Below are 15,224 nucleotides of genomic sequence, written 5' to 3'. Positions count from 1 at the left end.
GTTTGTTGTTTTCTACTTGTGGCAGGTCATCTTTATGGCAATTGACTTCACAGAACCTTGGGAAATTAAAGTAACGTTAGTCTAAATTAAATTAGCATTTTCCTGTTCCTGATCTCTATGGCCAGTGTATGCTGTTCAGCCAAAATTATATAACAGTAGTCTGTCTTTAAATAAGTTAAGCCTACTTTTAAATACTTTGACACTGCTGTTTTTCATACTAGGATGACTGGACTTTCAAAAGTTTCAAAATACAGATTGACCGAAATATTTTTTTCTATCTGTGTGTGTTTATGGTAAATAAAATCTAGTAGGCCTATATATTATTTTACTCAAATATGAATCAAGATTCTGTTGAGCAACAGCCTAAAACAAGCACTGTCCACAGGCGAGAAACAGGCAATGCTCAAATGTATTCAGAAACACATTTTAGTGTAGGCCTATAACTGTTCAGCTGTAAAATAAGAATGTTTGCTTTAGCTGTTTGGACGGTGCTTGTTTTAGGCTCCACTATTCAACATGGCTGCCGGGTCACAAACTTCCTTATGTCACAGCTTAACCGTAGGCCTATACTAAAATATATTTCTGAAACTATTTAAGGCAAGAAATAGGCAATGCAGTAACATAATCTTGATTCATATTTGATCAGCGCTGCCTATCAACTGCTGCTTAAACAGTAAAAACATTCAGTTTATCTAAGAGATTGTTTTCCTTTGTGAAAAAGCATCTGAAACAGCAAATGTATGATGGTTTTACTGCAGGTTTTATCGTCTGAAACCCCTGGAGATGCTGACATGAACCCTCACGTCCATCACATCAGCAGGGGATGACACCGTTATTTACAATTTCCATAAATTACCCTTATCCGCCAATACACTTGTACAGCTTGCTTCTGTTTTTGCTGCTTTGTGTTGGGAGCACAGATCGATTTCTCCGGGTCACATTGATAGAAGACTTTTAATTTCCTAATGGAAGAGCTAGCAGAGCAGGGGGTGTGTGTCAGGACAACAGCGCTGATAGGCCCGTAACCAAAGAGCCTGTATGCGTGGTGTTGGGCAAAATTGTTACAAAATGGTACAAGGTTAGCGCATACTGTTTAGGAGATTTTTTTGGTGTGGAGAATAAAACAGTCTAATTTAGATTTTTTGAAGAATCCTTTCATCCTTCTGTCTCTTGATTGAAGTTTGGTTTTATATGAATCTTTAAATAGTCAATTATGTTTATAGCTGCTATTGATAAGAATCATCCTACTAACTGTTCAACTGATCAATGTACAAAGCCAAACCCGCACGGCAATTTGTTGATGATTGATGCCGGCTTCATTTACAGTCATTTCTAAACATGAAAGTGAGTAGAGAGAATACTGTTGAGCTTCCTCAATCTTTCTGTTCTGTCATAACAAATCATGGGATCAATCAGCGTGGGGGAAATTTACATAATGTTGCTTATATCAAAGAGATTAAACTTTGGTGCAAGCTAGGAATCAATTTAGATGTCATCTTTTAGGAAATGTAAAAAAAAAAAAAAATACGCAGATGAATTACATCACAAGCTATTTGATTTCTGATTTGCTTTTTGGTCTGGTGTCAAGATTTTAGAGATTATGTTCAATGGTGTGTGAGGGTTTCATTTGCCTTATCATGTGGCCATACACACTTTCTCGCTCCCATACAACTTTGTTTATCTAAAAAAGCATACACAGTGAATTTCAAAACAAATTTAGTCCCATTAGTGATAACGATGAAGGAAATAACAGTGATATCGCTAAAGAAATCACAAAACAGCTTTTGCAAATTGCCTGTTGCACATATGGGAATAAAAACACAAAGAATATAGTGTTGTGATTGGTTTTCTTAAGTTTTGTTTCATTATAAATTCTACACAGCTGGAACAAAATAAAAAGATACATCAACACACCACAGAGGTCACAACAGCGTACCACAAAATATACAGTATACAGTACAGAGAGAGAGAGAGAAATAAAGCACTGAGAATATCTCATAAAAAAGAATCCTAAATAAAAAAATAAAAATCACTCTTCTCTCAGAGCGAGTGAAAAAGCATGGGAAAATGAAAACTCAGTAGTTCCAAAATTAAGAATCCCCCTTTCTAGAAAAAACACTTTTATACCACAATATTTTATATAAAACATTAAAAACCGAAACACAATGTCCCAAGTTCACTTATCTATCTTCGCCTGCCATCACAGGTTTGCTAACAGTCAATATGGCAAGATCAGTAGACTGACATTACAAAATAAAATGAGCCTTGTGGGCGGAGATAGTGGTTTGAGGTGACATTCTTTTTTTTAAATCAAGGCCATTGGTTCCAGTGTACAACAAAGTAAAAGGGCACGTCAACCCGCTATCAAAGCTCTCTGGCCTGCCGACAGTGTAGGGGAGAAACAGAAAAATACTCCTGCTGTGACACTCAAAAACTATTCCATTTGGTAAAAATAAAAAGGTACATCAAATAGTCCAGCAACAAGCCCTGATCCCTCCCACACCTTCCCTCCTTCCCTTCCCTGCTTGTATCAAACTAGAGTGAACCTGTGCCAGTGATTTCTCCTAAAAGGTGAATCTGTGACTACTACGCCGCAGACCATGTAAGTCCCATTTTGTTGTCACAGGAAAAACGCCAACACAGCAGGCCACAGTTTTAGATTGGTGACCGATGACCATTTCACCACCACTTTTACAGTGAAAGCTGATGATAATAGGGCTTTCTGAGCAGAACCGTAGCATGCTGCGCTTGTGAGAATGGTTTCATCTCAGAGTAGAGGACTGAAAGGCCGCGAAAGACTCAGTGAGAAATGAGAGCAATTACGGTCCCAGGCCAGCAGCTTAGTACCCACAAAGACTTTAAACTCCATCTAATGCACAGTACACCTCCTGCTTGATAGACAGGGTAATTGTAGAATCTGAATTTACAGAGAAAACAGGAGAGGAAAGTGAACAATTGATGTACTAACATAATATACAAGTATGCTGGAAATGGCAAAAACTAATTTGTACAACCTAATAGCTTGCCTGTTTGGTGGCTTTTTAGCTGGATTTAAAAAGGCAAGCAAATTAAGAGAAAGGATTGGCATTATTAAATGCTTGGGCTGCTTCTTCAGAAAGCTAATTAGAAAAACAACAACAACAAAAACATTCACAGGTGGCAAATATGCAATTAAGCAAACAGCACTAAAGCAAACACAGAGTTTCTTTGAGCGGAAATATTACAGCCGTGTGTGCCAAACAGTGTGTAGAGGGATTAAATGTTGTGAGCGTAAATCATCACTTGTTGAGGTGAATAAAAAAAAAAGAGAATGGCACTGTGTGATAATCTTCCCCAACATACCCAGCAGAGAGCAGATTTAAGTGCAGACTCCAAGGCAGAATAGACGTTCATTGTTATACACTTGCATGCAGACACACACTCCTGAAGAACAGTGTTTCATTTGGAGTAGATAAGAAAGATTCTGCTACTGTGTTTGGATTGTGTCAGCCACGCTTTGCTGTGCAGCTCTATTCTGCAGAGGAGTCGACCAAAGATGGGACTGGTGAGGAAGAATCAAAAGAAGCAATGGTAATAATAATCCGATCCAGTGATGTCACATTGTGATTTTGCACATGTATGGTTTTACACCTGTGGTAGCATATATGGATGGAGTCTCTAAAATCAAAAGAATTAAAAGGAGAAACTCCATCTAAAAAGGTCTACTCCAGGTTATAAAATAAGCATAACCAATGCCAAACATGGTGTGTCTCCCGAGGTTGCCAAAACAAACAAATGTCCATGTTCCACCTCTTGTTGTCCCCCATAGTCTTGTGTAGTGAATAAAAATGAGCCCTGTTGTCTTCATAACTGTTCTCCTCCTTCCCTTCATCCCTCTGTCGGTTACTTTTACTGTCGTCTTTCATCACTGTCAGAGAGAAAAACACACAAAGAACAATATGACGAACGTGCATCTTTATAGATGGATATGTGCTTATAGAACATATAAGACATACTATAATACTGAGTTTCCAAACAACGGCCATGTAAATAAAAAAAAGGTATTTGTTGTTTAAACATACACAAAGCAAACTGAATGGATACCATTTTTTAAGTTCATAAATAAATATTCCCTCTACATATTCATTTACAGCCAGTTCAACAATTTATCAGGCACTAATTAGTCGGACACTTTTTGCATTTAGAGTACAGTAGCATTACATTAAAGTAATTCATATTCACATGCTATATAACACTGTATGAAGTGGTCAGGGTTTCATTTTTGCTGTTCATATTTTATGTGTTTTCCTCATCAACGTGCAGTACAATGGGTATTCAGGTTATTGGTCAATATGTGAAATTTAAATTAGTAAATAACTGAATGCTTATAAAACACTTTGATACATTTTATTCCATATGAAACTTCTGAAGGTATTTTGGGGGCAATGTCATGTGTTCTGCAGCTGGCATTATAAGCTATTTGTGTATTTGGTATAGTAAGACATTTTCCTGAATAAATCTGTTGTAAAGTCAAGATTGAATTTCATAATAAAATTAAATAAGTCTGTGGCTGGGGCTGCCGCGCCACCTTTTAGAAGACAGCTTAGAGGGTGATCATTTTTTTAATGACATCTTAGGGAAGAAACGTCACTTGATAGCATATGCAGAGACTGACTTTTACTTCCTCATTATACTGTATGCATTTCAAAGGCAAAGTAAATGTGTCTGCAGTCTTCCTGCAGTTCTGAAATGTCACAGTCTTGCAGTCAGTCGGTCCAGAAATCACATAAAACAAGACTTGCTTAAACTGGCTTTTACATTCCCGTCAAATATGCCACTACTATAAATTTCATGATGAAATGTTTCACATTTGTGATGACATTTTCACATGACTCTGGTGCAGCTGTCACACTCCATCGTTTGATCTGCAGGGACAGCTTTTTCAAACCTGCTTTCTTTGAACTAAAACTGCCTTTAGACTCTCAATCAGCATGACAGATGTGTCTGAAGATATTGCTGCAGACTGTAAAGTTTGTGCTTATGTGTAGCTGATCGCATTTACTATGCAGGATCTCTGTAGGCATGTTTATGTCTACATTACCATTGCAATAAATCCAAAGAGGATTTCTGATTATTATACTGCTTTTAAGTTACTATTGCTTGCTGCTACACATCCAAATAATCAAAATGTACTTTATGTAACTACATATACCAGCCAAGTTGAAGTTGTTCCACCAAACATGACCAAAGGCTTTAGAGAGTTTATTTTGGTCTTCTGTGATAAGAATCTGCATCTAAAAATGAAGAAATGTGACTAAATGGAATCTACTTTAATGTGAGAAGTCCTTTCAGATCAGAAATGGCTTTGTTTTCATCCACTGCACTGTCCTTACTAGCTATAGAGTCCTTGACTGCATAGCATTAGTCTATAGCATCATGAGTCACATTCATGAATGCAGAAGCAAGTAAACTCACTATTAGTGTCGCATTGCCAGACCTTCCACCACAGTGCTGCGGAGGAAGGTCTGGCTAGTCCACACTAGGGTTTAATATTTTTCCCAAAAATGAGAAGAATCATTTCCCGGGAAATAGACAGCCCATATTCCGGGAATCCCGGGAAATGGCTGTTTTTTTTTTGGTTTGTTTTTAGCCCAAGTAATGTATCGATATCATTCAAATATGCGTTCCCAAATCCCAAACTGACATTTTTTATATTATTTGTATAATTTTTAGGACTAAAGAACACAGTTTATGTCCATCATCAACACAGTTTGCAATGATCAATTCAATTGTGATCAACTGAGCTGCGTGCGTGCTGCAGCGTGACATCTGCTGCAGCGGCAGCGCTAATTATGAAATGCCAGGTGGAATGTCTGGGACTTGTCTTCTGAAAATCTAGGCAACCCTTATATAATCAATGTTTTATAGAAATCTATTATAAAAACAAACAAAATATGCTTAAGTTAACCCTTGAATGATTCCTAAACCATTACGTTATCGAAATCCATTCTGTGGCTGTTGAGGATGTGTAAGCGGCTGTAAACGGGAATCGCTCGCTGCAAAATGAACTTCTTCTTCTTCTTCTTCTTCTTCATTGAATGAATGTATTGAGTCTGTGTAATGATTTAGGGAGCCTGTATTACCGTAGCTACCGTCGCCTGCATCAACGTTACCGTATGAGAACAATAGACACGCACTCCTTGCCTTTTTTTATTTTATTTTATTTCCCGTTTCCCGTCATAACCTTTCCCGGGAAACGATTTTTATCAGATTTCCTGGGAATCCCGTTTCCCGGGATTAAACCCTAGTCCACACAGCATTCCGGGATGGGAGTGCTCTGGTTTATTGGCATTTCTTTAAACCAATCACAATCGTCATGGGCGGCACTTAGCGCCGGAAGGAACCACAGTGCAGCTGCAAAATAGCCTCGGGAAGGAACTTGTTTTGGTGAAACGTGTACGTTCAAAAGTTGATTTAGTCGTGCAACAGAAAACTCAGATTGGACAGATAGTCTAGCTAGCTGCCTGGATTTACCCTGCAGAGATCTGAGGAGCAGTTAGCCATAGTCCTCATAAATCAACTGGAGTCTACGCCAACACAAAGAAAGCGGAAGGAAACGGACATCCGGCCGAAAAGAGATGTACAATTTCAAGAGGTGCATCTGGCAGAATTTCCGGCAGCACCAGAGCAATCCTGGAAGTGGAACGTCGAGGATATAGACTAGCTCACTATTGACCAAAACCCAGGTCCATGACCGTCAACCCCTTGATGCCCGTGTCCATCGGCCTGACCTGTTCTGTGGACGGTCTCTTGTTGAGGAGACCGGCCTCTTCGTTGGCCTTGTCTGTCTTCATCTCCACCACAATGTCGTTGTTCACCTCACCACTGGCCCTGTGGAGAGAGCCGGAGAGAAAAAGAAAGAACAATGTAAGGATGTACTTGCATTGCCTTGAGTATTTGTTTTGTATAACTAATGGGTCTGGACTTGACTAGAGCATGTTGATGTCTGTTTTGACTTCTACACAATGTGTTTGACACAAAGAACAATACTGGACTGCTTTAAAGGCCATTTACTTTTAACATTTTGTTTACAGTTCTCAGCAATGAAGGGGTATACTGTAACAAATCTACGATACAATAAAACTGCTCTTCCTGCTAATTAAGCTATCCTGACTGAAATATAACAAACTTCAAACACTGTCAGAGTGAAAACACTCAAATCAGGCAAAAAAAACAACAATAAAATGAAAAAGTCATATTTTAAGTGTGTTATCATAAATGGATAAAATTCACAAAAATTTTGAGTCTGAGGTTGTTTCTTTGTTGCACCAAAATATGGCCTTTTCTTTGAAAAATGGGGAACCCCAACATGTTGCTCTGCATAATGTAAAGGAATGGAGCAATCAAGACTATTGGCAGCTATGTTGCACATCATTTTATTCTACTCTTCTGTAGAAATGTGGCATTTTTTCTCATCCAAGAGTCTCGTAATTCCTTGTAAATCGCACACATCTCTAACTTATTTTTCTTGGATTTATTTATCTATTTATTCATAGAATTATTGATGCTTCTATTTTATGTGCAACATTTTTCTCTATGTATTGACTTGATTTATTTTGTAAAGAAATCGTACACACGCTGGAACATGCCACACTTCTTATATCATCGCTTTTTTCTTTGTAGGTAAACAGTGACCAACTGAGCACTTGAATGTTCAAAGGAAACCACATTCTGACTCTTTTGTGCCACTAAATGTCACGTTTGTTTCTGTTGAAGGTGTTTCAACAGAAATTCAAATTTTTTTTCCACAAAGAACATCCTTACAAAAGCACCACAGTGTAGTAGTAGCTTTTGTGGTTATTGAGAATCACAACCTACATTAATCCCTTCTGTTCCTTCCCTCGCTCCCTTCTCCCCTCTTCTCTACTCACACTTCCTTCTTGTCCTTCTTGCTGCAGGGCAGCTTGCTCTTCTTGTTCAGGAAGTAGATGAGAGCCACCATCAGCAGGAGCAGCAGAACGCACACCACCACGGCTATAACCACCCCGCTGGAGCCTCCCTGTTGCTTGTCAGCTACAGCGCCGCGATGGAGGGACACATGGAGGGAGGGATGGAGGGGTGGAGAGTTGGTGGGATGGTGGAGGGAGGATAGAGGTGGGAGGAAGACATGGGGGGGGAGGAGGGGAGTGAAGGATTAATCACAGTGGAGGAGGTGGGAGGAAGATGGGGGAGTTTTTGATTATGAAGGGGCAGTGGTAGTGAGAGGGGAAACATGAGGGGTGTGGAGGGAGGCAACGGGAGGAAATTAAGTTAATTTGGGGTACCACAGGAGGGAGAGAAGAAGTGATGGGATGGGTAGGGAAGGACAATGGATGGATGGGCGGGTGGAGAGGAGAAGGAGGGGGGAGTGGGGTTAGTCTAACTTTTGAATGCAATGACTGAAAAGTGATGGGACCCAAAAACGGGGGCTGTATACTCACAGATAATACTAGATAGCTGACCAGAGCCAGAAAACAACACGGAACATACTCACCTATCCATCTACACTTGTATTACTATACTTGTGAGGACATGAGACTACAATGATTTTATCCGATTTGATGTTGTTCGACATAAATTATAATATTATATATAAAGGCCAGTATCGACACCACTTTATATAATGGTCATTGAGAATACTTATTTCTAATTGGCTGGCTGGTGTCCCTTAAAGGAATAGATCGACATTTTGGGAAATACGCTTGTTCGCTTTCTTGCCTGAGAAGATCGATACAGTTTCATCTGTTACGTTAAGCAGGGGTCACCAACCTTTTTGAAACTGAGAGCTACTTCATGGTATTGAGTCATACAAAGGGCTACCAGTTTGATACACTCTTCTGAAATAACAAATGTGCTCAGTTTGCCTTTAGTTATATATGATTATTAATGATTAATGATACTCATCTATGTGAAGACACTGATAGTGTTAATGATTTCTCACAATAATTATCAACAATGAGCTAACAAGGTGGGAAACAGATAATATCAATATTAAATTTTCATTTTTAGAACAGGCCTGAGGGCTACTCATGTGGTCCTTGGGGGCTACCTGGTGCCCACTGGCACCGTGTTGGTGACCCCTGCGTTAAAGGTTAGGTTAGCTTAGCTTAGCATAAAGACTGGAAACGGGGAAACAGCTAGCCTGGCTCTGCCGAAAGGTTAAAAGGAATCTGCCTAGCAACACCTCTAACTATAGCTCACTAATTCACACGTTATATCTATTTTGTTGAATGGTTTTACTGGGGGCTATATGGTGGACTATTTCTTGATGGGGAGGAGGGACTTCCTGCAATTTCCACTGGTTGCCTGGCAACTTCAAGGTGAAGACAATAGTCCAGGTAATTATATGATTATATGAATATTCCTTTAAAATTGTAGCTCAACATGAGTTAAATTAGCTGCAAACAAACTTGAAAAACGGATGCAAATTTGAATATAACTTCTCTCTCTTTTTTGACTGTGTTGAGTGGCTGCGTTCTGCTGTGTCCAAGGTGGAGGAAAGCTTCTTTGCCTTCGTATTGTCCATCTATGTTCTTATATCAGGAAACCTTTCCAACAAAAGCAATTATAATAAATTGACAATTTGGGGGTTTTGGACAAAACAAGACATGTGACTTCCTCACATGTCTTGTTTTGTCCAAAACCCCCAAATTGTCAATTTGTCTTTTTCACTGTTTTCTGACATTTAAGAGACCAAATGAATCATTGATTAAATGAGAAAATAATCAGCTGATTAATCGAAAAGAAAAGTAATTTTTAAACTTCAAGTGGTGATGGTTAGTCATCACAATGTACAGTACCTTCCTTTTTAAGTCATAATTTAAAGTCTGTCCTCTTCAGTATAGTAATACAAGTACAGATACACAAACACATTAGCTCTTGTAAACACAAATACATTAACTTGTGTGACATAAATACACACACACAGTGACTTACAGTTCTAGACGAACGCCAAACACATGTGAATAGGGTTAGCGATACAGACCTGATGTAAGCACAGGGTTTCCAGAGAGCAGCACTTTGAGAGAAAGAGAGTTTCTCAGTCTCATAGCATAGCAAGCAACAATCACAACACACACACACACCACTAAGAGCATACGCACATAAAAGCTAAGGTTACTAAATCCTACACACATAGCACCCGGCGAGTGAAAACGGCGAAAAGGAAAAGCGAGAAATAAGAAAGCAGTCGGAAAGAAGAGGTGACCAAAAAGGAGACACAGTGACGAAACAAAGAGAGGAAAGGAAGGAATAGAATAGAATATATTCCTTTATTGTCCCCAAGGGGCCACAAAAAGTTGTAGTAGCATCCACAAAATATAGGACAGACATCATACAAAGGTGACAAGAGAAGAAGAATAACAATTTACAATATCCACAGTGTTCGGTAGCAAGAGGGCAAATATACAAGATTACAGTACAGCAGAGGAAGATTGTGTGTGTGTATGTGTGTGTGTGTGTGTGTTTGCATATGTGTGTGCATGTGTGCGTGCGTACATGCGTGTGTGCGTGTGTGTGTGTGTGTGTGATTGATTGAGGGGCCGGGGCAAGAGGAGATGGAAGGAGGAAGGATTTCTAAGTTACAGGGTCTGTACAACAAAGAGTCCTGAGAGAAGAAGGGAGAAGAGGAGGAGGAGAAGGGAGAAGGCTCTACCTCTGTCAGCCGTGTTGTCAATTGCTGCAAGAGAGTGGAAGAATAGGAAGAAAGGGATTAGTTTGCAGGTTGTTGTCTGTATGAGTTGATTTGGTGGGAATTAATTCACCGAGGATTAATATCAATCAGTCCATCAAATTTTATTTAAAGTGTAAAATCACCATGGTCTCAATGCACTCTACAATTAAAGGAACACAGAAATAACAGACAGTAACAAAACAATTGAACAGCATTAAAGCAGTAATAATAAACAACACAAAACCAGCAACATAGGAAAATAAGTGAAAAAGGTTGTACAGGACGCAGAAAGGATGGTGTGTTGTGGTTGGCTGTAATATAATGAATAGAGTTGGGTTTTCAATCTAGATTTAAAAATGTCAACCGAGTGAGCTTCTTTGACATGTAGTGGGAGGCCATTCCAAAAATGAGCGGCATGGTAGGAGAATGCTCTACAACCAGCTGATTTGGATAGGGGAATGACCAGGAGACCAGCATCAAGGGAGCGGAGAATGCGTGCCGGTGTATATGGTGTAATAAACTCAGATAAATAAGGTGGTGCGAGTCTATGCAGGGCCTTATATGTTAAAAGAAGAACCTTTAAATCAGCTCTAGTGTGCACTGAGAGCCAGTGAAGAGAGGCCAGAATGGTTTTATGTCATCATATTTTCTAGTTTTTGTCAGGATTCAGGCTGCAGTGTGGAAGGAGTCTAGTTGCACAATTTGGAAGACCAAAGGACATTGCAGTAATCAAGTTGGGAAGACACAAATGTATGGATTACAGTTTCAGCATCACCAAACGATAAGATGGGTCGAATCTTTGCAATGTTACTGAGATGGGAAAATGCTGTCCTTTTTGAATCTTTTGAATCTAATCTAATTAAAACATCAAAAGCCAGCAGTGAAGAAAACATGAAGGGGAAGGAGGGAGGAAGGTAAAGTAGCAGCAGCGTTGCCGCCATTTCCTGACACTGACCTTTTTTGAGAGATACCATGACGGTCTTGGTATCTGTTCCGTGCTGGTTGGAGACCTCGCAGGTCGCCCCGTCCTTCATGACCGCAGCCGTGGCTTGTAGGGTCACGGTGCTCACAACCTTGTTCCCTTCCACTGACACTGACTGGCAGGAGAGAGATGGCAGAAGGACAACATCATTTCTTGCATACATTTTAAATTTGTCGCACAAATTCCTTTTAATATTTTTTGAACTGATTCCATATTTCTTCATTCTCATTAATACATCAACATCTGCTGTTGAAAATGGTCAGCTGTGCAAGCTTAAATCAATCTCTTCTTTGATCTTACATAAATCACTTTTTGCTCCTAAAAAATGTTCAAATCTTTCAGAAGATCATAAAAGTTCATCTCATTTTATCCCTTTATTTTATGTAATATTTCAATCATGAAGCTGTGTTCCCCCTGTAGTTTTCTTTAAAGCTGCTTCGTATGGGATTTTCTTTTCAACTTTATTACATCAATATGAAATATTAGAATAAAATATTACTTTCCGTAGCTCCGTGCTGTTTCTCTCCCTCCTTTTTCTATTGCTTTTCAAGTTTAACAACCAGCCTACCAACAAGAACTTGAACAAATGTTATTTAAAACCATGCTTCAAACTTTACATATTGACTCAAATGAAAGCACTGATAGTGAAAGCTCAAGGTTTTCCTCTGGTTTTTATAGTTTTACTTCTGCAATCCCTTCCAGGGAAGTAGCAATTACATCTAGAGCACATGGGTCAAACTCAAGGCCCGCGGGCCAAATCCGGCCGCTCGCTAATTCTGATCCGGCCCGCATATCAATCTAGGTTCACAATATATTTTGGCCCACCTAGTTGTGCACAAAACCAAAAACATGGGAAACTTGCAAATTTGCTGACTTTGAGACTCCCACAGAAATTCCCACAGAATCAGAGAGTTTGCATATTTAGGCTGTGAAACAGGTTGTTGTGAGTCAGTTGTGTGGTAGCCTACTTAGAAAATGTAATCATTGTTTTGCTTGATTTGCTAAATTCTAGGATGGCTTTGGAACATTTTTGCTCACTTTTTTAGGGCTTTATGTGGACCAAACTGTAAGTGAGATGACTATATGAGACATGCAATAATTGAGTCAAAGATATTTTACTTTTTCGATGAAATAAAAGCATGTCAATAAACCATACATGTCTGGCCCTTGATGTGATTCTCTTTTTCCACTGTGGCCCTTAGTGAAATTGGCCCTTTACATTTTTTTGACACCCCTGATCTAGAGTGAATGCTGTAGTTGCACACTAGATCAGGTAATACCATGTTGCTTGTCTTGACTGTGTTTTTACTTCCGTACCTCTTTTCCTGAGGGCTTCCAGGTGAACTGAGGGGCAGGATAGCCATAGGCCGAGCACTTCAGAGTCACCATGTCTCCTTCCTTCCCCACCTCTCCAACGGCGGGAGTCTCAATCATCGGCTTTCCTGAAAAGAGTGTGAGAAAGCCAGTGAACAGGGGGAAATTGTGGTATAAACAACAAAGCAAAAGCTCAAACACACACACACACACACACACACACACACACACACAGATGGGGCGAGGTAGGAATTGTGTATGCGTGAGGGCCTACAGGAATCAAAAGTCATTTTGACAATAAATATAAAACACACTGGGTACCAGTAAGTTCACTAAACTTAAGAGTCAGAGTAGAAAAATGTTTAAGGCTGCTACCAGTAAGCTTGTTACATTACAAGAGTGCCAGAGGTATCTCAATTCAATACTAACCTTTATTTTGGTTTATTGTGTTTTCATTATTATGAGAAGAAACATGTTTAAAAGACACACAGTTTCCGCCAGGGCTGTTTTCTTCAAACTGCAACTCATCATTTGAAGTAAAAATACCTCATGTTTATAAGTTCTGAAGTGGTCTGAGAGTGAGATCTGATTGAAATAAATGTTTATGCAAAGGTTATGACAAAATATGAGTTGTTTCCACTGATGATGTTAAACAGTGCACTAATGGATACTGAAACTAAATTATCAACAAAGTAGGAAGCCACACCTTCTCTCAGTTGCAGCCATGAACATCCTTCCTCTGACTGAAACAATACCAGGCACACCTTAACACCGACTATTATCGTTATCCTGTGTGTGTGTGTGTGTGTGTGTGTGTGTGTGTGTGTGTGTGTGTGTGTGTGTGTGTGTGTGTGTGTGTGTGCGTGCGTGCGTGTGTGTATAGTTGCTATGTAAATGTAGCAGTGGAAACACAAAGCTGTATTTGTACTGTATGCGTGACTGTGTGCATGAAAAAATAGCAATACAGATGCGGATGTGATTGAAATCTTAAATTCAATCTGGGATAAACACAGTATTTGGGGTTTACCTGAGGTAGGCTGTGCATGAGTGTATGTGTGTATGTTTATACGAGTGTGTTACCTTTGACAGTGAGGTTCACACTGGCCTGGGCTGTTAGTCCTGGCACAGATGGCACAGCTCCAACACACATGTACTCTCCAGCTTTATCATAGGAAACATCTTGTATTGACAGTGTGCCGTCCTGTGAGAGCACCTCAGAGCCCTGGAGTAGCACACAAAAAAAGAGCCTTCAATTCATTCGTTGTATTCTCTGCATGTGAATATAAACAGCTTTGTGAATATCTAGTTTGAAAGTGCGCTGCTATGATGGGAAAGCAGAAAAACCTTCACACACAATGTTCCAAAGCACAGTGATAACAGATCAAAGTCTGTCCTCCATGATGAACCTGTCTCTTTTAATTCCTCTCAACTTCTTCTCATAGGTATCCTTCTTACTAAGAACAAACACGTTCTCTAGCCAGAAAAGCAGCAGTCGGTGAGTTTCTATTACACCCAGGAGACACAACAATAGATACACAGGCTACAACAACAGGCGTGACACAGGAGGAACATTCTGCACATAACAAGTGGAGGAGAGGAGATGAATACCAAAACACCAGAAACACCACTGCTACAACACTGGCTTGTGGTTGAACAGTTTAACAAATCATCTTTTCTTTGGTATGTTTACTGTGGAAAATACATATGTTTTTTCCCATAGAAAACCAGAAGGAGTGATTTTTTGTTGCTATTGTCTTTAGCGTGCTGCACACAGAGTACACAAACTCCTAATTGTTTGAATTAACTATAACAATAATCAGTTGTTGCCCTTCTAGCAGGTTTACATATGAACTCAGTCTGTCGCATGAGACAAAGTCATCCTGCTACTGTAAATCATACATAATATATACTGAACTTGCCTGTTTCCTACACAGGTGTAATTCCAATTTAATTCATACTAACTACATAATTCTTGAGATGTAGAATGAATTATATACGATTAGTATTTCATACAATGTACGTATGGATTTGTGTTCACAAAATGACAACAAACACCAGTGTCTCTTCTCCAGTTGCTACAATTGGACACAATGCAGCTTGTGTAGCAGGGCCACAACTGTCTTTAAAGGGAGCAATGCTCCCAATCCAAAGGCTCCAGTGTTGGATGGCAGCTGCACACTATGGAAGTTACTGTATGTGTCACAATATGAAATTTAGTCTGGGAACAAAATATTGCAT

The 15,224-nt window shown here is 39.5% G+C and overlaps 1 protein-coding gene across 2 annotated transcripts in view; it reads right to left on the bottom strand.

The window, feature by feature from the left end:
- Positions 1-1,833: 1,833 nt before the first annotated feature.
- Positions 1,834-15,224, bottom strand: part of bcam (basal cell adhesion molecule (Lutheran blood group)) — a 54,034-nt gene continuing 40,643 nt past the window's right edge. The window contains exons 10-16 of one of the 2 annotated variants that reach the window (XM_028581103.1): positions 14,067-14,208; positions 12,990-13,114; positions 11,646-11,787; positions 10,673-10,696; positions 7,911-8,052; positions 6,771-6,870; positions 1,834-3,907 (exon numbers count right to left, since the gene is read on the bottom strand). In XM_028581103.1, coding sequence (XP_028436904.1) covers positions 3,905-3,907; positions 6,771-6,870; positions 7,911-8,052; positions 10,673-10,696; positions 11,646-11,787; positions 12,990-13,114; positions 14,067-14,208 — 678 coding nt within the window. In that variant the 3' untranslated portion in view covers positions 1,834-3,904. The remainder of the gene's footprint in view (positions 3,908-6,770; positions 6,871-7,910; positions 8,053-10,672; positions 10,697-11,645; positions 11,788-12,989; positions 13,115-14,066; positions 14,209-15,224) is intronic. The other variant, XM_028581104.1, reaches the window with a different exon arrangement.

The sequence above is a fragment of the Perca flavescens genome, chromosome 6 (genome assembly GCF_004354835.1).
Source record: "Perca flavescens isolate YP-PL-M2 chromosome 6, PFLA_1.0, whole genome shotgun sequence".
NCBI classification, from domain to species: domain Eukaryota; kingdom Metazoa; phylum Chordata; class Actinopteri; order Perciformes; family Percidae; genus Perca; species Perca flavescens.
Note: the sequence above shows the minus strand (reverse complement) of the source record. Positions and strands in the feature narration are given on the sequence as shown.